Raw genomic sequence first — 19,167 nt, forward strand, 5'->3', positions numbered from 1 at the left:
ATATTCATCACAGGATATGTATGTTAGAGAAAACAAAACAGGGGCATAATTTCAGCTGGATTCGATTGAAGGCCGACCATGCTCTGAGTGGGGCTGAACTAGATGATCCCCTGAGCTACCTTCCAGCCTGAATTATTTTATGGTTCAGTGATTTCAGCCCAAACTCGGTATAGATCCTTTGAGGTCATTAATTTCCATGTGATGAGGACCTGGCCTTTTGGCAGAGGCAGCTTTAGCACTACTTATCATGCCATCAAAGATGAACATTTTAATCTGATAACCTATCCAATAATTTTCAATTACAGAATTCTTTGTTAGTGATATAGCATGAGTGATATAAAATCCATTGCATCTTTCCAAGATCACATGTATTGTCTGTCTATAAAATACTATAAACTCTTAACTTCTTCTAGAGATCCCTGAAGACCCACAAATTGCAGAAGAATATTATAATGAAGAGTTTGAATCCTGTTCAGAAGACAGTGAAACAGAGGAGGATGTGGAAGTGTCCCAGACTGTATCTAAGACAAATCAGCAGGTATGTTTGACCTTTGGGAAAAAAGTACACATTTGATGTTCATTTTCTGAGAGAAAATGAAACCCCTTCCAAGATTTCATCCTACTGATATTACTGAAATTTGCTTTTGTTAGGAATGTGTGTCTATACTGGTATCATGAATTAGTTAAAGGATTATGTCTCAAATGAATTATACGTATGCACTGATGAGAAAGATCCTTGCATTTCTTCAAGATTAGGGATCGTACTCCCAAGAATGCCTTCAAGTGTATTGCTATCAGTAAATTTCCTTGTAGCGTTAAACACAGAGTGGGGTTCTCTCACGTGATGTTAGTTATACCTAAGTTAAGTTAAAGCTGAAAGAATACTTCATGCATAGGATATGAATTCCAGATCTAATTCCTGGGGAAAGATTGGCACCTCTAGGTGCCGCATCTTCTTGTCTGTATTAGTCATATTTTCTAGTGTAGTATGATAACTGTGAGCATTAACAATAGCAAGTCTTGACCAGCACATCTGTAAACTCTCCCAAGAATCTTAGAAAGTGTCAATAAAAATAAAACTTATTATTGAAAGGCTTAAAGTAGCTTTATCAGGTAAGGCTGCCACAAGAAACTCTTAGGGATTGAAGGTTGAAGATTATTGGAAAAGGCACCTAATTTAGATCTGATCAGAATGAGCTGCAATGAATCCTGTCTTCAGTGATCAAGTCTCAGTGAAATCAATGAACTTAAATGCCCAAGTCAGCTCTGAAAATGGATCTTCCTAAGGCATTCAGGAGCAATTATTTTCTACCCCGGGCCATCAACTTAAAACATTTTGCTCCAGTGCTTCTGAACAGTACTGTCTGATTTTGCTTAGGATGACAAATGTTATGTGGAGGTAACGTGCAAAATCTGCAGAGTAGAGTTTGACGTTGTTTACATTCTGGGGAACCAACCAAGTTTGCTAAAACTCTTCATTAAATTATGAATAACTTGTAATATTCTTTAAAATTTTTAAATTAATAGGTTCTTTAAGATGTAGTTTTTAAGGCAGAAATTAAATACCCATGTGAGAAATCAGAATTCTACTTCTGCCACAGTGGTAGGGAATCCTGAAATTCTCTCAAACAAACTTGGAGTTTACTCATAAACACCTCATTCAATCTAGAGATGTCCTCTTAGCTTTCAAACTAAACACATAGCATTCTCTAACAGTGAATACAATAGTGTTCTAAATAAACAGTTAGTTGGAAATCAATAGAATATCTGAGGCAATGCTTTGTTGCAATTTGCTGCGTCTGTGTTTACTTAAAACACAGAAATACAAAAGCTCTGTTGCCTGAAAAATCTACCACAATGGAATCTTAAAAATAAATTATTGCTCACTTTAATCAGACTTTGAGTATTGTTTTTTTTTTTTTCTGTTTTTCTATTTCAGAATGCCTTTTAAAATTTTCATTCAGCTTTCATTGACAATATCATTAAGTGTCAATCAATACTGTTTTTGAACAGGCAGACTGCTGCTTAGAATTAACAAAGGGCAGAAGATAAAAATAGATTTCTCAGTAATGCAGAATAAATTGAGTGCTGGCAGCCAGATTTGAGCAATGACATTCAGTCATTTTGTAGTGATTCAGAATTCAGTTGGGACAAGAACTGATGCTAGGTTGGAAGAGCTGTCCCGCTGACGTCTCTTGTCAGGATCCAGCCCCTCCAGGCTCTGTGGCTTTGTTTTATCAGCAGTCCGTGTGCACACCATGAACTGGCCCTCTGCAAATTGGCTTTCCCAGGCTGAGTTGGAAAGCACACCCTCTCAGAGCATTTACCTCTCAGGACTTCCTTTATCAAAGCGGCAAATAGCCTGACCTTATTTTCCCTCCTATTCACCACCACCTTAGATAAGGCAGAACTGTCTTTCTGGGCACTGCCACAATCACCTTTTCTTTTTCTTGGGAAGGGAGAAGAATTTTCACTTTTCCCTTTCTTGAGTAAAAAATTCTGCAGGAAGTGTGAAGACAAAGCAGGTTGGACTTAGCTGTACACCCATGTCTAGCTTAACTGAATATAAACTCTGCACAGTTAGGGGAAATACACGTTTTTAGGGAATAATTTTGTCTTGGCAAAAAAATCTAATGTGTGGGTCAGATGGAATATGCTGAGAGGTACCTCTTTCTCTCTGGTGATTGTAAAGAGCTCTGCAGTTATTAGCATGCATGGAGCATCTTCATTCTGGATGTCAACAGTTACATGAGATGAATCCCACTCAAAGGTAGGTGGTATCATGCTCAACTTTAATAATAAGCTTCAAATCCTACCAGAATAGATTTGATCTTGCTAGTATATAGCAGGGCATTGCTTCAGCAGTCATCTACTTAATACCAAAACTCCTACTCCTATTTCTATGATAAGATTCATACTCTTTAACTCTTTATTCAAAAATACCTCTACAATTTAAGCTTTTGAAAGTCAATCCACTGTAATACAGGTTAAGGACCTGTAAGGTATTTACCTTCTTGATCATTGCAAACCTCTCAATTATCCAGTGTCAAGATTGCTTTACTCATTAGTTTTGTGCAGATGGAGTGCAGAAATGCTATGTCTGGTAGTGCTTAATGGTGACCCCATTACTTCAAACAAAAATTTAAAAAAACCCTCTGATATTCATGCAGTAGTTCATGCAGTAGTAGGGGGTCAGACAAGTCATCTAATTGAATAACACATTGGGATGCATGATGTTGAAAGGAATTGAAGCTCTTAATTCCTGCTGTTTTAGACTCCCAGAGATGTCACAACAGATGGAGTAGTGGCCTTATGAAATGAAACCTCTTCATATAAGAAGGTGGCATCAGGCACTCCATTGGTATAATTGAAAGTGTTAGGATGGGAGCTGAGACAGCTACTTTCTATTTGTTGCTAACTTTCAATACAGCTTGTGTGATCTAAACTGCATTGTCCACTTGTAGATGTGGAATTTTCACCAGTTTTAAGCCCTACACACATCTGAACATCTCATCTTGGTTGTAATATTGGAGTTCGGTGTCCTTTTTCCTTCTCTTTTGCAGCTTATATACAGATTGCCAGATTTCAAGCAAGAATTTGTCAGTTACTTTTCCATACTTCTAGCTCCTTGAGCCGATGGCTCTTTTCCTTTTTTTTATTCTTTGTTTTTTTTAGGGACGTTGGTTTCTAATTGCATGAGGGCTAATTAAGGGGACAACGTGAAAGAGAATACGAAACTATTTCCAAAAATAAATTAGAAAATATGAAACATAAAAGAGGTTTCATCTTGAAATGTTAGTGAACTGTGAAAGTTTCACGTTTGCTTTGATTTAGCTGAGATGCTTTTTACTGCAGTTTATCACTTTGCTCTTTGTGTTTTCTTTTAGTGACAATATTAATAGCAAATTAGCCCTCTTCACTTTTACAGAGTCTAGTAATACAGTACATTAGCTCACTATTTTCAGTTTCCAGGTTGCTCCTGAGATCATCAAACCAGATAATTAACTGGCATAAATTATCATAGCTCCAGCGATATAGTATAAATTATCGTCACACCTCCAGTGAATTATAGATCCAGTGGATCAGCACAGTGGGTAGTCTGTGCACTACTACCCCAAAGCTGCACCATTAGGTTCCTAGTGCCTGACTTGGCATCCTTAGTATGGCCTGATGCTATTAGAAATGATTTCATTCATTCTGAGTTTGAAACATCCAAGCATTCATCCATGTTGTCTCTTATGTGTAAGAGTGCTTCTCTTCTGTGGATCTGTCAAATTCCCTTTCCTATTCTGCAGCATTTTTAAAACCATAGGCTGCTGAAATTTTTTGGTGGATTTTTCAGCAAGGTCAGGCTTTTGATGTTCAGTTTTAAATAGTCGAGGGATGCCATGTTGTCACCGTGCTGTCACATGAGGTATGGTAACAGCTTTTAGAAAATCGGGTTTTTCTCTTACATTTGAATGAAATGTGATGTACTTCCTGGAGCACAATACTTTCTTAGTGGTCAGATCTTAAATTTCATCAGTGTACATGAATGACATTTCACATGAAAGATATCATGGCAAAACTGTTAATTATCTGTCTTGTAGCAGAATACTTAAAATAGAAAAGTGCTAAAATCTTTTCCTAATTAAAGTTTCAATTATTCATTGTTACAAGTTATGTGAGTAGGTGCAATTAAATGAAATGTAAGTATTAATTTGCAGTGGCAAATATGATAAGTCTATGAAATTTTGGAATGGTTATGAAATCTATACTTTAGTTTTCCAATATTGTTCTAGATATTTCAAGGATAACCAATAATAAAATGCTGGTATGTTTTCAAATATTGCACACCAACCTCAGCAATAAACACATTTTTTAAGCTATATTCATAGCTGTCCTACGTGCTTGTGTTCTGCTAGGTATCTGACTTAAATAATTGCTTTTACATAACACCATTGCCAAACCTACTGTCTTAGAGAAGAAAATATTTTAAAAGTTGTGAGCAATCTAGTCACCTTGTTGTAGTCTAGCGTTGACACTCTTTGCTGTAAGTAATATCCTTTATGTTTATAGGACCATACCTCTAGTACACTATTTTTTTATTTAGGATTTTGGTCACACTAATGCTGTTCATTATTTCATTCATCCTCAGGACAGTGATATTGAAGCGATGGTCAAGCATTTGGAGAGCATCCTTAATAATAGCTCACTGGGTAAGATCATATTTCTTCTTTAAATATAATAGCAGCAGTTATTCATCACATTCCCATTATTTCCGTTTTGAAAAAAAAAAAAAAAGCCAACTCAACAACAGTGTTCTTCCTGAAAATTGCTTCCTTAATCTAGTGCAAAAAAGTCTAAATATGCAAAGATAAAAGGCATTCACGATTAGTTTTTTTTTTTTTTTTAAATAATAGAATTATAAAACATGATGCTCAGAGTTGTGGAATGTTAAAATAAAAGCTTTTAAAAATTTGGCTTTTGCCATTTTTTCTTCAAAGGAAAATATTTAAGGATATGTAAGTTTTTTTATAGTTTCTAGGACAGGTAATAAAAAGATAAAATGAATTTTAAAAAGTTTTTTATTGTTATTTTTAAACAAAAAAAAAATGATCCAGGTTTAGATAATGTTTATTTTACCTTACATTATTTCATTACAGGCATAGGAAAATCACTGAGAATTTAAGTTTGCAATTTAATCCTAAAGTCTCCTGCAAATTCTCTCTATAAATCTAGAGTTTCAAACTCTAGTTTCTCATGGTCTACTTAAAAGCTAAAAAGAAGACATAAATGAAAGAAGGCTATCTACTGAGGCTGGTGTAGTCACTGGAAGACTAAGTTGAGGTGTGCCAGTAGCAGTCTGTGGGTGGGTAGCATGAAAGCAGCCTTGTTTCTTCTTGGTTTGGTGCCTCGTTTACATCCATCGATATGATGATGGTCATGATAAACTTGTGACTTTGAAATGAGAATATAGGGGAAGCTTGGGATATCCTCCTTGCAGTGATTCCTCCATTGCTGAGCTCTGTTTCACCCCTGCTCATGACCATGGAATGATGGCAGAGAAAGCTGAAGAAGAAAAAGGATAAAAGGGAGTAGTCAAAGGTATGACCATCACACTCATAGTCACTCTCTGATCACCCCACTGGGGTTCCATGTCGGGGTGATCTTTATGACTGAATGAAAGCCTGTTATTGTGTGTTTTACCTTCACACTAGCAGAGATTTCATGGTTTTCAAATTCTGCACTTCTTTATAAAATTGCAGCCCTGTTGTCTGCAGGAGGTTTGCAGAAGTGGAAATGGGAACAAAATGTAGCTCTGTACTTCAATAATTTGTTTTCGTAATGTAAGAGAGGAATTGCCCTAATGGCTTCTGGGAATAATCCAGAGTATTACCGAAAGCCAAACAATGGCATTCTTTGAAAAATAAATCTTAGTATTAAAGAGATTCTTGGCTTTCTCTTTCAATATGAAGAAAAAGAAGATGCCTTTTAAAATTATGATATTAAAAAATTAAATTATGATTTAATAATTAAAAAACATCTGACCACTCTGTTCTGAAACTTAAAGCCTTTCTCCAAGCTGAGCTAGTAATTAGGTTTGCATCATCTGTTCCAAACAAATACTTGTGATGATAATATGAGAAGAAATCTGCTAGGGTCCCTTTTATCTTTGTATGCTCAATATTGCTGAAGAGCTTTGAATATTTACTGTTTTAAGTTCTTTCAATGTCAAGCTACAAAGCTGGGCAGAGTACAAAATATCTTTGAAATAATCTATTTCCCATCTTGTTAATGGGCATCTTAGTCAGAACCCTATAAACCAGGATTATTATTTTTTTGTCAGGATGTAAAACCTAGAAGCATTGTGCTTATTAACCAGAAATGCTTGTATCGTATTGTTTGGTTGCTTCATTGTTTTTTGTTTTTTTTCCAACATTCTCACTGCAATTTAGTCATTTTTCATTAAAAAAAATCAGTTTATGATATGAAAAGATATTTCAGTTGTGTTCTTACAGGGAACTCTTCAAAGTCCATTTCTTAACAGTCCATTTTCTTAACAGTCTAATTAAATAATTATTGCTAGCCCAGGTCTAATAATTACAGAAAAGGAAGAAAATGAATAGATGATTACGACTGTTAAAAAGAAAGTTATCTGTAGTAATGTAGTTAAATTTTTTTATCCATGCATCTTGTAACTCCCACTTTGTCTGGTGTTGTGTTCACCTTCCCACTGGTACTAATGCTGGTAACTTTGGCCTAGTGTGTCAGGGGGATGTGGTGAGTCCTCAGCACCTGCAATCCTTCACCAGGAATGCTTCTTCCTCACTCTAGGATCCACTTGGGGTAGTTTTCTTGTGTTTGCCAACGTTGCTTTTCCTTCACTAGCCTACAAATTCACGTCATATAAAAAAGTTATGTGCATTTTACATACTTTGGATGTTCTTTTTGTTAACCCTAAATGGTAAAAGGAGTTTTGCCCATTTCCAGGTCTGCATTTCTTTATCAACTAGAGAGTTGCTTGTAGACATGGGGTTCCCAGTGCCAGTTTATGCCTCACCTCTTACAGTTCCTTGTCCATAACCTCATCCTATGTCTCCACTTCTCAAAGTTTCTGCTGATGTATCAGGCAGATTTCTCTACATTACTTCTTTAATTATGTTAGCTAAAAATATGCCATTCTACGTAAGTAACTGATCATTTCTACTATCCATCTAAAAAGTCTGATTGTAGAAAAGAAAAGTCTGTTTTGCCCAGAGAGTTTGTGAATGCCCCCTCCCTGAAGGCGTTCAAGGCCAGGCTGGATGGGGCTTTGAGAAACCTGGTCTTGAGGGAGGTGTTCCTGCCTAGAGCAGGGGGTTTGGAACTAGATGATCTTAAAGGTCTCTTCCAACCCAAACCATTCTATGGTTCTGTGATTCTAAGAATACAATGATAAGTGGAAATAAAACCAGTAGCCCAAGGTCATTAGAAGAACTGCAGTTCTTTGACCGGTCAGAATTTCTCATGGCATTTTTCATTGTTAAAGGAATTGTAAAAAAAAAAAAAAGTACAATTTCAGGCATATCTTAGAGAACATCTGAGTAGAGTAAAGCTAGATTTTTTTTTAATGTCAGCAACGGCTGTGATGAAAATGATGCAATAAAATTGCATTGTTTTTCAATAGATGGAGTTTCTTTCGCTTAAAAACTCAGAGGTAAGGGGTAAAATCCTGGGACTTTTTGAATTAACTGAGTTTTCTCCCCAGAGTTTTCCAGTGAATCAGTGAGAATACCAGTGCTTCAGTACTGCGCAAGCTTCACTTGGTTGGCTATGCAGCTCTGTGTTGAGTCGATTTGAGATAAAATAATCCATACTAGTAAATCCTGAAAAATGGAGGACATCCAAGAAAAGAGCTACAAAATGAAAGAAAGTTTGAAAAACTACCTTCAAGGTTTACTAAGTCTGCTTAGCTTAAGCAAAGAGAAGGTTAGAGGCAATTTGGTTAGTTTGTATTTTTAAATATAAACTCAGGAAAATACCTCTGATTCTAAGGAGCTTTTCAGTCTTACAGAAAAAGGCACTGGAGGATCTCATATGTAGAAATGAAAGCTGAAAAAGCAAATCCAAACCACAAGGCTGTGATTCAGTGGAGGTTATAGTTTCTTAACACATAATGAATTAGCAAGAGATGTAATAGATATCTATCACCAGTTCTTGGGTTTTTAGCAGAAATGTAGGGATGAGTTCCTTTAATACATAATATGCAGATGTCTCATCAGCTAATCATAATCATCCTTTTTAACTGTAAGTATCTATGAGTAAATGTGAGCAGAGTATTTCTTTCATCTTTCTTCCCTTTGACAGAGTGAGAAGGATGCAGTGAAAGCCACAAAACTGGTACTCCATGATTCAAGATGACAATTTTGCCCTTTGTTCTCTGCAGTATTAGGCTAGAGACTGGAATAATATTCATCTTTTAATATATTTAGGAAGGGAAAGTACTTGGTTTTGAAAAGTCACTGTTTTTGTTTATTCATTTGATTTAGTTTAACTAATCAAGAATGGTTAATTGCTTAACAATGCAAATAGTTACTTGGCTGCCTTTTGAAGAAGCAGAGTTATTTGTTCTGATGATGTATGGATAGACAAACTGCTTCAAGCTAGGAAGCTGGATGCAAAATACATTATTAATCAAGTAACTGCTTCTGAGAAAATTCCTGTGATACAGAAGTTGGTGTGGGTTATGAATCACTCTAGGAAAATTTTTGAGGTTTTTCATTGTAACAATGTGAAAAGCTGTTAGTGGATTTCACTGAGAACTCTTTTTTTTTATGAATCGCCACACCTTTACAGCATCCTACAATCTGTAGTCCTTGCACCTTCTTCACAGTACCCAGAAGATTATATTTAATGGAGAAGAAGATAGATATTAGTTTGTGTTTACAGAGGAAGCATTTCTTGGCCAACTGCCAATGTGGAGAGTAGGCAAAGTAAGAATTATTTAGACTGGAATCCCAGAAAAAAAACAAGAAGGATGCCTTTAATAATGAAATGTCAGAAGAGAGGGAGATAAAGTATTGTAGCAATAAGTAGACTGAACCCACTAAGCAGGAAGAGTTTGCTGTGCTCTTACCACAATGATATATCCTGTAATAATAGAAATATCAGAATTTAGCTGGGACCTGTGGTTGAATGTACGCAGAAGGAATGCAAGGCTTACATTTTCTTCAGAGCACTCGTGGTCAGGACAAAAAAAAAAGTAATTGTTTTTGAAGTCTTTCGACAATATCAAAGCCCAAGTCCCCACATCTGGACCCTAATTACCTGCCAACTCAGAGAGGAGTGAGCCACCCTGTAAGCCATGAGTATTGCTTCACAGCACTTGGATCATCCTCAGGGCCACTCCAGAGATCTGAATTCTTCAGTGCTGCTGAAGTAATTGAATGCTTACAGATCATATGATACACAGAATAAAATAGATGGATATACGTGTGTAGTGTTAAAGTAAATCATCAGGAATTTTTTTTTTTCAGTGTATGAAGTTATTATTTGCTAGTAAGAACTGAGCTTGTAAATTTTCATCTTATGAATTGTGTTAACTGTACCTCAGTTGTAATACGTAGGCACCAGACAACTGTTGGCCATTAGATGGCAAAAGAAGCTTGAAAATTTTTTTTAACAGTCAAATGGTTTGTCCATAGCCAGAGAACTGAGTCAGTGGTCCATTTCTTCTGTCTTCTCTCTCCACACCTGCTTCCTACGTTTACTTGCAAAGCCCTGAAACTGGTAAATGCTCACTGAGGGCAATTCAGCTGGATCCTTCATGGTAGAAAATTTACTCTCAATATTCAAATTTATATGGTCAGGATCTATAATCATGTAAGACATAGGAGCCTAACTCCTGGGAAAGTCATGATTATGCTTTCAGGAGAAGCAGTCTGTACTGTCTGGGAGTGTCTGTACTGCTCAGAGCAGAAAGGTAGCTGCAAGCTCCTTATGGCTGTACATGATCAATGTTAATGCAATCCAAGCTAAAACCTGGCTAAATCCAAGCTAAAAACGCCTACTTGGAGAGGAGACTGTGTTTATGTAGCCAAGGCATTGCATTAACTTCTTTGTGTGACTTTTCGCTTATTCATGTCCCATGCAAAGCCCTGCTGTGGCTGTTAAGAACTTAGGTGCTGTGTGCCACAGCCCACTCATTTACAGAGAATGAGTTCCACCATGATATACATTCTCCTCTTTTGGGAACTGGAATCCTAATGCCAAATAATTCTGCAGGAAAGAATTAAAATAGCTGCTTTGCTTGGCTTAGAACGGTGAAAGCAGAATCTTGTTTTTTCTCCCCCAGTTACAAATAAATGAGAGGAGTATGCGAAAGTGAAGGGAAGAACTGAGTAAGCCAAAAAGAGACTAACACAGGAGAGAAATGAGAGCAAACTGGCCAATGAAGAAATTTTGTCTGGAAATCAAGAGGGATTTTAGCCACCAGGTCACAGTGGGGCTCTGGAATTGTCTTCCAATGGGAGCAGTAGAAGCAATAAGTAAACAAATCACTAACTTGAACCTGAAGGCTTGTCTGAGGTTAGGCAGGGGCTTGTGTGTTGCAGTGGCAACATAAAATTGCAGGATATTTGAGCTGACAGCTCTGGCAGTCTTATGTGATTCAGCAGCTCTGGTCTTAGGTCATTAAATATTTTAACATCCCATGAGCTATGTGAACAGGAAGTCTGTGTGTGTGAGCATTTGCATATGTATACTTCTTATATGCCACATTATATATATATACATAGGTATGGTCACACACATATATATAAGGAGTACTTTCATCTGAAAAGGAAAGCGATGCCATAAGTCAGTTTACTGTCTGATTGGTAAAATACTATCAGTTTACGGTATGATTGAGCCAAAGGAGAGACTTGCCTGTCAGGAAGAGTGTTCTTGCTCTTTCTTATAACTAAGTATATGAATAATGGAAGAAAATAAATATTGTCCAAGTAAATATAATTTTGTTGAATATTTATCTGTCCCAGCACTTCCTTGAGTAACTGTCCATTCTATTGTAATAGAATAATTCCTGCACAGCAGGAAAATTCATGTTACAATTCTGGTACTTTTGAGATGTAAATCTACATGTCACTAAAAAAGGAGTTGCCCTTAATGTGTATTTAATAATCTAATTCATCTTTAACTAATTTGGCACTACCTTGTGAGGAACAGGAGTAGTCTTCCTCCTCCTGACTGCCCTTGACTCTGAAACAGTGCTCAGGGGATGAAGGTGAATGAGGTTGTATGTCTGTGCATTGATTTGTAGGCTCAGCAACTGTCACCAGCGTGGCTCCAGGGGTGCCCCAGGGATTCAGAGCTCTCAACAGCACTATGGCTGAGACCAAGCTGAATCGCATGAGGCAGTAAGTAACATATTTGTGTGTTACCAATACCTAGGCAAAGAGGACGGAATTGAAAAATGGCGGAAGGTAAATTGTGTCACCTCCTCACCCCAAAAAATTCCTAACATGCTATGTTTTACAAACTGGATACCTACTTGCCTGCACAGAGGTTGAAGTTTGATGGTCAGTTCTAATTGTTTTCTTGTAATCTGAGCAACCACTGTCATCTTTTCCAAGATCCAGCTTGTTTTGTTGTCTGGGTCACTGAGAACTTCCCTTTATTAGCTCAACACGTGCCCGTAAATCAGCTACAGATCTTCATGTTTCCGCCATGTTTGCTCCCTCACCCACACTTCATTCTAGCATGGAAAGAAAGTCTAAGATTTGTTTCCTATAGTGATATGATGATTAAAAACAAATGTAATTGTTATTGCCTTGGGTTTTCAAATGAGACAAGGGAAGTTGCATGCACAACTCCCTTTGAAAATCAATTGCTTTCACCATCACTAACCATCACCTGAACTTTATTAATAAAGATTTCAGTATCTTAATAAAAAAAGATCTCTGATTGCTCTCTAAAGTGTACTGGTTAACATATCTTGAGTTTCTTCCAGTAAACTGTCAGTAATTTCTGTATTTCCAAGATTTATTGCTCCCTAATTTAGTCACTGAACTGATAATCATAATACTGTTTATTATTTCTGAACTCAGTTTTTCTTTACAGTATTGCAACATTCAAAAGATTTCAGATTGTAAGCTTCTTTAAAAAAGGGCACTTCTATCTTATATGGGTGGACAGTATCAATGATATGGTGTGTGTTATCAGAGCCCAGACATTTAATGCTGGCAGTTGCATGATACCATTAAAGAAAACTAATGGAAATGTAACTGTATTGATGCCGTTCACTGTTTATAACACATTACTGTGTACAATGCACTATATATTCAAGAGAAATAACAATCTGATTTACTCCAGATAGAAGATTCTCTGTTTTATGATATTTCAATAAAAGAGCTGTTCCTTGGGTTTCACTTTATGGTTTAGTCTTCATTGTGAAACTAATCAGCAAGTTTCACAGTCAGCTGATCTGATTCCTTTCCGTTCTCATTTCATAGAAGGTACTTTAAAAGCCCACAACATGCATCAAGTTGCACTCTCTAGTTGCAAGGTGAGGTTGTTTAGTCAAAATGCTCACTGGTCTTCCAGCCTTCACCTTGTGTTCTCACAGTTACAGGATAAATCTTAACTATTTGAACTTCGTGGTCATTGTCTCTAGGGCTGAAGTACAATTAAATCACTTCTTTAAGTCTGCTTTTCCGTGCCGTTTCTCTATTTTCACACTTTGTTGGTTCTGATAGGGTCAGCATGTAACGGTGGACAAATGCTGAACAAATTGGAAATGCTGTTTTATAATCCTTTGGAAATGACACATCGCAGTGTAGTTTATAAAACAGTCGTATGCTAATGAAAAGCCTGGGTAACTTCGGTATTTACATTCAGTGCATTAGACCTTACTGTTTTGGAACACTTTCCATGTCATCTGGTTCCTGAATGAGAACAGTCAGCTGCCCACCCAGCTGGCATCTTGAGAGCAACCAGGAAACTGTATCTGTGAGCCATACTGTAAGCCATTTTAAAGTAAGAATCATTAACAGAAAAACTAGAGGGGGGATTTGCTTTGTTTTTGCTTGTTGTTGTTGTTTGGAAAACAAGGCCACAGATTCCCACTTGTGAACTGTAATATGTAGTCTAAAGAAGTCTGTCAAAATATCTACTCATGTTATTGTGCTTTCTCCTGAATATGGTATGACTGTGTGGTATCTGAATATCTAGATGTCTAATATTTAAAGGCATGTTCATTGCATGAATATCAGAGTGTTAAGGAGCAAGTGAGTGAGCACAGTACCCAGCACACACATACAAAAGGTGATCCTTGCAAATTCTCACACACACATGCAGTTTGCACATAGAACACAGTGAGAGAGTTTTCAGTGGAGAGCAGGCAGTGCACTTATCTGCAGAATGATGTGTGAAGCCTCAGCTGCTCTGTTCGTCCCTCAGCAAACTTCACATGATGTGTTGTACTTCTGTTTGTCAGAGTGCCAATTTAAGAAGATTCTGCTGTAATCTTGTGCAAGGCCTCAGACATATATTCATGCGAGAGAGTATCAGGAAGTTGTGCCTTTACAGGAATGTAGAAGGGCGAAGACATTGATGTTCTTGTGTACTGTAGGTAGGTGTCCTTTGTCTCCTTTTGTAACTTAAAAAAAAAAAAAAAAGCTTAACCTATAGACAGCTTGAGTCTTGTTTATGATTTAGTCACCAGCTTCCTTCACTATGGTCCCTGAATGTTTCCTCCAACATCTTCTTACCAATCCCATTCCACTCCCTGTTCCATCATTTTGAGTTGTTATCCTCTCAGTAAAAGTCATGATAAAATCACCCACTCCAGTGACAACAATTTCTACTTTGTTATACTTGATATCAGTATTCATTATGAAGTTTATAGCAACATAGATTTAACTTTACCTTTCAAGTGGAGTTCGTTCTGTCTGCAAAATTTCTACTTCAATGCTAACGAGTTTGGTATTAGGATCTTCTGCAGTGTTTATAGGAAATCTCACTTTCATGAACTAGCTCCTGCAAAGGTTATCTGAGCTTTTTCTCATTATGCTTCTTCCCAGCTTTGCATTCTAACAGTGGGAAGTAAGCCAAGTATACGGAGTTCTGTGACTCATACAGTTTTTAGGCTTAGGAACCTTGTTAGATGTAGGAAACAGGAGTATTTTCTGACCTGGCCACCATCTCATTCTCATGGTGGTTGCTATCCCTGATGTTACTTCCTGCTGCAGTCTAAGCAGCTATACTTCCACATGCTTTCTAGAGACAAATTGTCTTCGCCAGAGAGAGAAATGAGGAAAAACGAATAGCAGTTTCACTGTTGCTCCCCTATAGAGATTTTGCAGTTACGCATCTCAGAAGAGAACCACACTGTTCTTCAGAAAACCCCTGAAACCAAAGCACTTTTTTTCCATCAGATCAAATTGTTAGACCAGCTATCCCTTTTTTAAAATTTTTTCCCCCCACTGATGTCCATAAAGCTTGTCAAAGCCTCCTTTACAAAATACCCGAAGCTTTGTCAGTAGTCATTACCTGAAGGATAGACTTTGTCCCCAGGGAAAACCTTTAGACTAGTCATTGAAGCAAATGCTTGTTTTCTGCTTCTGAAAAGCTTGGTAGATGGAACTGATTGCTTTCTTCAGCAGCACTGATAGCTGCTGTAGCCTGAAAGAAGCTATGGAGGTCAAAATATGGAGGATTGGAATAGATGATCTTTCGAGGTCCCTCCCAATCCCTGACATTCTGTGCTTCTGTGATATTCGTTTTCATCTTCTTCTCTTATTATGAGGCCCTTCTTTCCATGTAGCTGACTATCTCAGATGGCTCTTCACAAGCATATGGAAAGTCTTACGATGTGCGCTTGAGAACTGAAGTCACTAAAGGGCTGCATGATCTAAAGGTGAGAAATAAGACAAGTGTGTGCAGAAATTTGTGGAACAGAAAAAGCCTTATTTGGGGCTTTGGTGCTGGTGCTTGTATTCACAATTGCACCTCCCTTTATTAGGTGGTATTTGCATCCTAACTGTCCAGTGAGGGGAGGCTTCCCTTTGAAACCTTCTCAACACTGTAGTGAAAATTCATTTTTGGGGCTTTGTAAAATGAGAATTTGTGTTTTACAGAGTAAGGTGGGTTTTTTTGCATAATTTAATACCTATGGAATAGAATCTATATCTTGTTCTCTCTGCACTTAAAATATTAAAAGAAATAAAAATGTAAAAAATGAGGAAAAAAAACTATTAGTACAGAGTACTTTGTGCTCCTTTGTGGAGGTATCCATGAATACATACAATGAATCATTTTAATAGCAGTGAACTTTAATATGCAATTTAGAATTCAATAAAATGTGTGTCAGTAAAAGGAAAAGGCTTTTATGCCCCAAATTTTAAGTAAATTAAAATCCTTCAGCACAGCAGTAAGCACCTCTTAGTCAGTCCCTGAAGTCTTACACACAGCAGTCTGCCATGATCAGGCAAAAGACTTCATCATCACCTGCTGAGTGTAAGTAAAGCTGTCTTTCAGAAGTCATGGAGAAAAGGCATATAGTGATATTTTTATTCCATTCCTGTGACTGCTCATAACACTAGTGGTTAAGACTCATGAGCACGATGCATATGTACTTCTTTTGCTTGTGCAATTGGCATCAAATATGTCATTCATCTTAAAGATTCATAAAGAAAGGTCAAACTGAAGTGATTGAATGGGCACTGAATATAACATTAGTAGTCCTAAAAATGCCTGCAGTGCAGAAGACTCTGTGTGCATTTGTTTCTGCACATTTTTTTACTCTTGTTGTGAAGAGACTGGCTATTTGATTTAGTGATTTATTAGATGTTGGTTGGGCCTTCCTCAGGGCCGACTCTGAGCCTACTGAAAATGAGTTTGTTATTGACATAATTGAGGAAATCTTTAGGTGAAGCCAAATGCAAGAAATATAGAAAATCTAACTGGAGTTTTAGACTTAAAAAAATCTCAGAGGCCTTTGATTGCTATTAACTGTCATGTTGAAAGCATTATGATGTAAATGTGCCTGAGGCCTAAAGTATCTTCTTGCAGACAAGAGACTTATTTGGTATTGCTGCTGTCTGAGCTGTGACTGATTTTTGCAGCCAGGTAGAGAACATTATTCTTGAGGATACTGATGCTGTAATGTTTCTGAGCATGAGATTTCCTCTTATACATACTTCAGTTATTCTGTTCAACCCTCTGTTGTCTGGTTGTAATTTCAGTGTGGTGATCCCAAGACAGCTTACAGTATAAATGTATATTTTTACTTTCCATGGGCTAAGCCAAAATTTTAACTGTGTATCCATCCTCCTTGTCACAGTTTTTATCGCACCTCATTTTCAAAGGCCAGTCTCCATCTCTTAGTGTTTAGGGCATGCTGGGGTCCTAATCTCCAGGATTACCTGCTCCAGTACTTCTGGGGTACTATCCCTCTCATCCAGACTGTGTGCACATAGAATTTTATCCTCACATCTAGAACAATGTGATCCTTGGTATCTAGATGCATCAAATTACATATTCAAGATTAGAGTGGTAGGTCAGAAGAGATGTGAAAGCGTGTGAATCTTGGAAAATCCATTGTATTCATTTAGACCTTACCTAGCTCCCACAAAGGAAACAAATCAAAATACTTGAGTAGATCCAGTTTTCTCGAGAAATAGTTCATTACAAGTGGCTCCTCCTTTTCTTCCTGATACATGCAGAGTCACACGGAGAGTAATGGCAAAGGAATTAGCAAGGCTCAGGTTTCACATCTTTGGGTTGAATATATTTTGTGCTGTAACATGACAGAATTTCTGTATTATTGAGCTGCAAATGATGGCATCTTTAAAATTGTCAAGTGCATTCATTCCACATGCCCAGAGTATTATAGATATTAAGCCTTCAAACTTAGTGGCTGTTCAGCTTTTCTTGTTACTCTTTCCGTCAAGCTTTCGCCCTGATATGTACTGTAGGAAAAGAGAGAGGACTATGGCAGAAATTGTGCTGGTTCTCCAGTACATCTGAGCTCAGCAAAAGTTGCAAGTGATTCATAATTTAGTTGTTAGGTGGGGATGTACTGATTATATAGATCTCAAAGTACCCCCTGCCGGCTATGAGCAAGGTCAGAATTTACCAGCTGCTGTTGAAAAGTATTTGGCAAGAACAGTGTGTTTTTCCCCTTTTTTTTTTTTGTCTTTTTTGTTTGCTTTTGAAATTAGTGTATATATATATATTGCTCCAGCTTTATGATTTTGGAAAATGGGATTCTGTTTTGAAGTCCCAGGTCACTAATCCAAATGTCCTTGGATTTCTACCCAGTCTGTAGAATAGGACATGTGTACTGGTGCAAAGCCCTCAGCCAGGTAGGTTAAATTAAATCAATACTGGGTTATTTGCTATATGTCAGTACAAAACTGGCCACAATTATAGTTATCATAGAATCATGGAATGGCTTAGGTTTCAAGGGACCTTAAAGATCATTGAGCTCCAGCCCCCTGCCACGGGCAGAGTTATGATGCACTCGGAATAAATACAGGGAGCAAACTTGGTAGTGGGTCTATTAGCCAATACACAAAAGGGCACAATTAAGCTGTGATGTACTTTCTTGGGATGCTCATCCTGGTGCTCATTTTGCACATTGTTGAGCCTCAGTTCCAACTCTTAAAATTAAGTCTAAGATTTTGTGAATTTACGTGGATATGTTAAAAAAAACTCAGACTTTTTCACCTTCTTTACTGAGCTGCACTTCATAGATTTGTGAGCCATTCTGTCATCCTGAATTTTTAAGGATTTTTTTTCAAGTGGAGACTAATGTCATAATTGCTTTAGCAGTAGAGAATTTTCATCCAGTCTGAAAATTGTATTCCAGTTACAAAACACATAATTATAAATATAGAATCATCTATTTTGAAATGTCAAGTAGCCCTGAACACTCAAAACATTACAATTAGACTAATACATCTTTTTGTTTTGCACAAAAAACATGATTTTTCATGCTGTGCATACATCATACTTAGATTGAGTTATTCAGTTTTCTCATGCTTTGATTTTGCCAGTCATTTCCAAATGTGAGAATGCTCTCATGTGGCATTAATTATATAGTCTGTTTTCCATATAGGTACACTTGAAGAATCTTGACAGTGTTTGCTAGGTGCAGCATAGTGACCTTGGGAGGTTTATTGAGGCGCGTGGAAGTAATATGGGTAGTGAATACTCAAATGGCACTCAGCAAACCCTTGTGGAAAGAGGTTAGCAATGCAGAGCTGCTGTAATAAAAATAGACTCAAAGAGAATTTCTTTTTTCATCATAATTTTTTTTTGCTTCTTATTTCACTGAAAAATCAGATTTTTTTTTTTTTTTTTTTTTAACTTATGGGAAATTGGTTAGGCACATAGCTCCGGAGGGAGGGAAATAGTCTGCTGAAACTCCTGCTGTCTCCCAGTAGAGGCCATGAAGACTATTTTAGAGTAATGAGTATTGGGCCTGTAATTCCTACCAGTTTCTCCCAGAAGAGAGATTTTATCCCTGAGTGATTGATTTATGATAGTATTCCACTTGCTGAATCATTCATATTCAATGAAGACTTAAGTGCTCAGTGCAAATTAACTCATTGGACAGGTTGCTTGGATTTTTGGTGCTGGTATTTTTCATAAAGCACAAAAAAACCCTCATCATTTCCCCTTTTCACAAACTATTCTGATTTC

General features: G+C 37.2%; 1 protein-coding gene across 8 annotated transcripts in view; it reads left to right on the forward strand.

Moving 5' to 3' along the window:
* NEK11 (NIMA related kinase 11) overlaps positions 1-19,167 on the forward strand; it is an 89,340-nt gene that overhangs the window by 61,895 nt on the left and 8,278 nt on the right. For 4 of the 8 annotated variants that reach the window (XM_021389354.1, XM_021389357.1, XM_021389358.1 and 1 more), the window contains 3 exons: positions 414-538; positions 5,138-5,198; positions 11,780-11,876. In XM_021389354.1, coding sequence (XP_021245029.1) covers positions 414-538; positions 5,138-5,198; positions 11,780-11,876 — 283 coding nt within the window. Of the gene's footprint in view, positions 1-413; positions 539-5,137; positions 5,199-5,986; positions 6,330-11,779; positions 11,877-13,954; positions 14,097-15,283; positions 15,377-19,167 lie in introns of those variants that run through there. The other 4 variants (XR_002436241.1, XM_021389359.1, XM_021389361.1 and 1 more) reach the window with 4 other exon arrangements.

This window comes from Numida meleagris, chromosome 2 (assembly GCF_002078875.1).
Source record: "Numida meleagris isolate 19003 breed g44 Domestic line chromosome 2, NumMel1.0, whole genome shotgun sequence".
NCBI lineage: Eukaryota > Metazoa > Chordata > Aves > Galliformes > Numididae > Numida > Numida meleagris.